At 38.5% G+C, this 5662-nt stretch overlaps 1 protein-coding gene across 1 annotated transcript in view; it reads right to left on the reverse strand.

The window, feature by feature from the left end:
- Positions 1-351: 351 nt before the first annotated feature.
- The window catches only part of LOC107739030 (matrix metalloproteinase-16-like), a 56910-nt gene continuing 51599 nt past the window's right edge, over positions 352-5662 (reverse strand). Inside the window, exons 7-8 of the mRNA XM_016550998.1 lie at positions 4336-4484; positions 352-2292 (exon numbers count right to left, since the gene is read on the reverse strand). Of these exons, the coding sequence (XP_016406484.1) occupies positions 1964-2292; positions 4336-4484 (478 nt within the window). The 3' untranslated portion in view covers positions 352-1963. The remainder of the gene's footprint in view (positions 2293-4335; positions 4485-5662) is intronic.

The raw sequence follows: 5662 nt of genomic DNA on the forward strand, positions 1-5662 counted from the left end.
GTACTATGATAAAATGTCCAAAATACCATGTACATTTTTTGTAAGTGAAAGAAAGGCAGAAATATACTGTGGCAGTACCATGGTAATACCATAGTGTTTTGATATATTGTGTGGTACTAAATGATTACCGTACTAAAATACTATGGTAATTTGAAGAATGGTATTACCATAGTATTTGTGTTAGTTAAAAGAGTAGATGTTTATATTTTCCCAGACTGAATATGTATGTGTAGTAAATGTGAACAAAGCGTTAAAAGGCATTTTAATCATATACTGATTAATTTATTAAGTCTGTCGGGACAGTTCGTCCCAAACCGAGTCATGAAGTACATGAATTTGAAGAATGTCCCATTTTTTTCTTAAAACAATGAAAAAGGAAAAAAGAAAGAAGAAAGAAAAATCTAGCATCAATACAGACACACATTCAAACACTGCTTGCCAGAAACACGCATATGGTTTCTTTTAGATCACGTATGTTTTTTTTGTTTTTTTTCTCGCATCTAAAGAAACGTCAGATGACAGCTTACCACTTTAAGTACCACTTTAAAGTTGAGGTTAAGACCATTTGATTTCAAATGTACCAAAAAAGAAAAGAAAAACAAACATAAAAAAATGCTAATGCAAGCAAATAACTGTATGTTCAAACATCCGTTCGATGCAAAGGACCGATCTAGAGTCAGACTGCAAGACATGAACTGAACCGAAAGTTCTGACTCCGTAAAAAAAAATCGTTTGATCCTTTTGCAGAAACTTCCGATCACAAGCAATGATGAAACGTTACATGATACATCCTTGATTTTCTTCTCGGTTGATAATAAAGACACAGGACTGGATGTGAAGGCTTGCATACACTTTGAATCAAGCGCTGTCCTGAGTTGCTCTGGTGGTTCTGGTTCAAACGTCAATGTTCTCGAATGCCATCCAGACCTAAAAACAAGGCAGTCCGAAGGAGATGACATGCTCTGTCTCGAACAGCAACCTTTCGGAAAAAGGGAAGAAACGAATTCTCAAATCTCTGTCCGTGTAAACACGACCAAACGAGTGAGCGTTAAGCACAATAAACGGTTCAAGCACTTCCTTTGCGTTGCAATTCTACCGTCGGACGGAAAAAACGCGATAAAGTATTTGTCGTTGCAGTGGCTTGGTCTTCCCTCTGTTTTGACTGATATGTTAGGCAGAGGTTAAGGAGTCCCGCCCCGTTCCAGTGCGGCCCCTGGCAAAAATGAGGTCTCAAATCGATCTCAAAGGGAGCAAAGCAATATTGCACTGCCGATCCGACAGGACAAACGAAGCGGTGCTTAAAAACAAACGAATAAACGGAAACAAAAGCAACAACACAATCCATAATTAAGGCTATTAAAAATATTGCAGAATATTTTGGCCCCTGTTTTTGAGACAGACTGCCACAACAGTCAAAACTTCCCCACTACATATCACTGCAAAATATTTAGAGCAGGGAGGGAATAATAATAATAATAAAAAAAAATCGTAAAAAGAAGAAAAAAGATCCTCTTTGGAGTCTTTATTTGGTTTGGGATGCTTTAAAGGGAATCGTAAATATTTCGGTTTGAAAATAAATAGATCGGAGTCAAACGAAAATTCGGAAAGTAAAAAAAACCGCGACCCCTGCGACATTTTCGTTAATTTTTTCATGTTTTCAGCGTGCACTTGTAAAACCTAAAGGTATAGCAATCAGCGATTTCCACGTCAAACAGTGGCACTGGATGGTGCAATGCACCATGGGATCCTTGCAATCCCGAAAGCCTCCCGCAAGTCCTACAGCGGGTGCACCGGGGCCAATGGGACAAGAGAAGGGAGTTTTGGAGGGAAATGCGCCCCTCGTCTCCTGGAGGGGGGAATCAAAGCAAAGGCCCTCGCTGTTCTCCTTGAGCGAGACGCAGGTCGAGAGCCAAAGTCCGCAAGTTTAGGGTGTTTACGCCACCGTGTCTTGTGGCCGTGTGACTCACACCCACTCCTGCATGGAGCGTTTGCAGTACAGTATGTGTCGGGGCGTCCCCTTCCTCTTGAACTGAAAGACGGTGAAGATCAACACCAGCAGGCAGAGCGCCAGGACGCAGGGAATGACGATGGCGATGGCTTTGACCGTGCTGGCTTCGTTGTCCAGTTTAATCACCACGTCCTCATCCTCCGTCGGCAGCATGTCGGGGTCGATGGGCATGAGGTCGCATCCCATGAAGTCTTTGAGGATGGAGCGAGGGTAGCCGGGCTCCACCCGCAGCCTGTGGTTGTTGAACTTCCAGTACTCTTTGTCCTTGTAGAAGTAAGTGAAACCTGCAAAGCATCGACACAGGAGACATTTGTACGTTGTTTTTATATTTATATTGGATATTTAATTTTTTGTGCGTTTCCATCTATTTTGACATTTTTGATTACTTTTGCGGTCATCTAACACTCACGTAATCAAGTAAGTCTTGTTAAGTATAAACTTTAGCAAACCTCAAAGTGAATATCTGTTTTTCATTCTGTACATTATAACATAGTGATGCCTAAATTCACTTTTCGCATTTAAATGGATTCAGGGTTATTAACTAAAATTAAAACCATAAAATAAACTTTTGTTACTTGAAATAAAACTTTATTTTATCTGAAAAAAAAAACCGTTATCTGAAATATAATAATTTTTAAAAAGTTTTTATATCAGTAATTTAAATCAGCTACAGTAGCTATCAAGGCAACATTTTTCTAATTTTCATTTAATTTAACTTCGCATACTAAAATAACTAAAACTAGAACTGCTATAAAAATGTATAAAAACTATACAGACATACTTAAAAAGCTAATAAACATGTCAAAAGCACACAGCAAAATTACTAAAACTAAAATTAAAATAAGAACAGGAAAACTATACAGACCTATTTAAAAGCTAATAAAAATGACAAAACACATCTACACAATTACTAAAACTAACTAAAATTAAAATGAGAACAGAAAATATAAAAACAAAAACTAATGAAAATATTCAATAATATATTATAAAATTAACAAATATGTATTTTAGCTTTTTATATTTTAAAATATCACAATTATATTTTATATCATTATAATTTATGAAATATAAAATACATCAATTTTTTATGTTTGTTTTTAAAATCTAAAATATATATTTTTATATAATTTAACATTTTGTTTTTTGTTTTTTATAATAATTTTTCTATTCATTTTTCATATTTAGTATACATGTATAATAAATATATGTAAAATGTATTTAAAAAGTTTTTTCAATGACCAAACATTTTTTCTTTTCATTTCGTTTCGTTTCGTTGTCCAAAGTGTCATCAGACCTGTCATCTATTTTTGGGTTGTTCAGGCCAACTGGCATTGACATTGAGCCATGGTGCACATGTGGGTGATGCAAGTTCCAATCTGAGATTAATCTTGATCTCACATCTCTCTGCTAATTTCCTGTCACTCTCCACTAAATCTGTTGAACAAAGATTCTAAATCCAGGAAATAAAAATGTTCCAGACTGGAAGAGGGGCTCAGTGTGATCTAAAAAAGTGTGATCTGAAAGGCTTATCGTAAGACCACGGGTTATCGTAACATCGATACTTGCAGGACTAGAGCGCAGGAAGAAAAAAAAAACACTATCCTTTCCCATCTCCCCATGATCGGCTGGCCATGATGACACATAATTAGGGTCAATTTTCTCGACTCTGTCTCGCCCACAGAGGCCTTTTGGGTAACGTGCAGAGACAGGGCTGAAAGAAAGCCCACCCACACTTTCAAAGTGTGGTTAGCCAAACAATTTCCCTGGAATATCAATCCACCCTTCACGCTCAGATGAGCGCCTGTGTCCACGGGCAAACCTGGCAGCGGGGCTGGGTACAGATGGCATATGCGTGGCTATCGACCTGCGCGCCTGCAGCTACGGACTGAACTCATGCAAGACGTCCCCACCCCGAGAGCTCCTGCCAGAGACGTTCACACTCGCCCCCAAACACACAACCTTTCAGAACTGTGCTCTTGTGCAGAATGAAAATAGGCCAGTGTAAACGAGAATGACACTGCTGCATAATGGATAGAAAAGATTCGGAGTCAAATGCAAGATGATTTTAGTTTTTGGGTTGTTCAGGCCAACTGGCATTGACATTGAGCCATGGTGCACATGTGGGTGATGCAAGTTCCAATCTGAGATTAATCTTGATCTCACATCTCTCTGCTATAATTTCCTGTCACTCCACTAAATCTGTTGAACAAAGATTCTAAATCCAGGAAATAAAAATGTTCCAGACTGGAAGAGGGGCTCAGTGTGATCTGAAAAAGTGTGATCTGAAAGGCTTATCGTAAGACCACAGGTTATCGTAACATCGATACTTGCAGGACTAGAGCGCAGGAAGAAAAAAAAAACACTATCCTTTCCCATCTCCCCATGATCGGCTGGCCATGATGACACATAATTAGGGTCAATTTTCTCGACTCTGTCTCGCCCACAGAGGCCTTTTGGGTAACGTGCAGAGACAGGGCTGAAAGAAAGCCCACAATCACTTTCAAAGTGTGGTTAGCCAAACAATTTCCCTGGAATATCAATCCACCCTTCACGCTCAGATGAGCGCCTGCGTCCACGGGCAAACCTGGCAGCGGGGCTGGGTACAGATGGCATGTGCGTGGCTGTCGACCTGCGCGCCTGCAGCTACGGACTGAACTCATGCAAGACGTCCCCACCCCGAGAGCTCCTGCCAGAGACGTTCACACTCGCCCCCAAACACACAACCTTTCAGAACTGTGCTCTTGTGCAGAATGAAAATAGGCCAGTGTAAACGAGAATGACACTGCTGCATAATGGATAGAAAAGATTCGGAGTCAAATGCAAGATGATTTTAGATGCTGCATGGTGTCTTTGTAGTCTAAATTAGTTCGCTAACAAGTCTTTATTTAAGTTTTGTATATGTTTAGACTCTTCGTTGGTTTTTCCCTTTTTCTGAAGTGCTTTTTATGTTGGTTCCAAATTGGGTTCCAAATTCTTTCTCTGCCATTGTTACTTTTTTTATTATGAATGTAGTGGAGAAACGACAGGAAATTATGTGAAGATGGTGAGGACATGAGGTTTGGAAATGTTGCAAGCGGGATTCAAACTTGTGTCGCCTGCATGAGCACCACAGCACTAACAACAAGATGAAAAAATTCTACTGAAAATACCAAGTTATGATCTTATTAAGGAGTTAGTTGGCTTAAAATGAATGTTTTGCCACCATAAAAGTGGTCTGTGTGACTTGTGCACAATATTTCAAGTTTTTCTATGCATTAAATTTGAAAGCCAAGGCAGAAGAGATATTAAATACTGGTGTGTTCCTCACACAAAGCTACTGTATGATTTCAAAAGACTTGGAATATGGTACATTGGTCATATAGATCATTTTTGCAGTTCAAAAGCATCCCGAATAGAAGAAAGAAAGTCTTATGGATTTGAAACGACATGAGGGTGAGTAGATAATTAAAATTTTGATTACATTTTCAAGTATAAGGTGTAAAAACCTTGTTAAAATGGCCAACAACTTAAACTAGATTGGATGATTACATAATAAAAAATGACAATAAATTATATTACAAATATTACAGAACAGTGTTAGTCAGTTTACTTAGATTAAAACAATTATTTCTATTCTGAATGAACAATGGATCTAAAGAATTGTATATATATATA

Source organism: Sinocyclocheilus rhinocerous, unplaced genomic scaffold, assembly GCF_001515625.1.
Source record: "Sinocyclocheilus rhinocerous isolate Xijiao unplaced genomic scaffold, SAMN03320098_v1.1 scaffold1697, whole genome shotgun sequence".
NCBI classification, from domain to species: Eukaryota; Metazoa; Chordata; class Actinopteri; order Cypriniformes; family Cyprinidae; genus Sinocyclocheilus; species Sinocyclocheilus rhinocerous.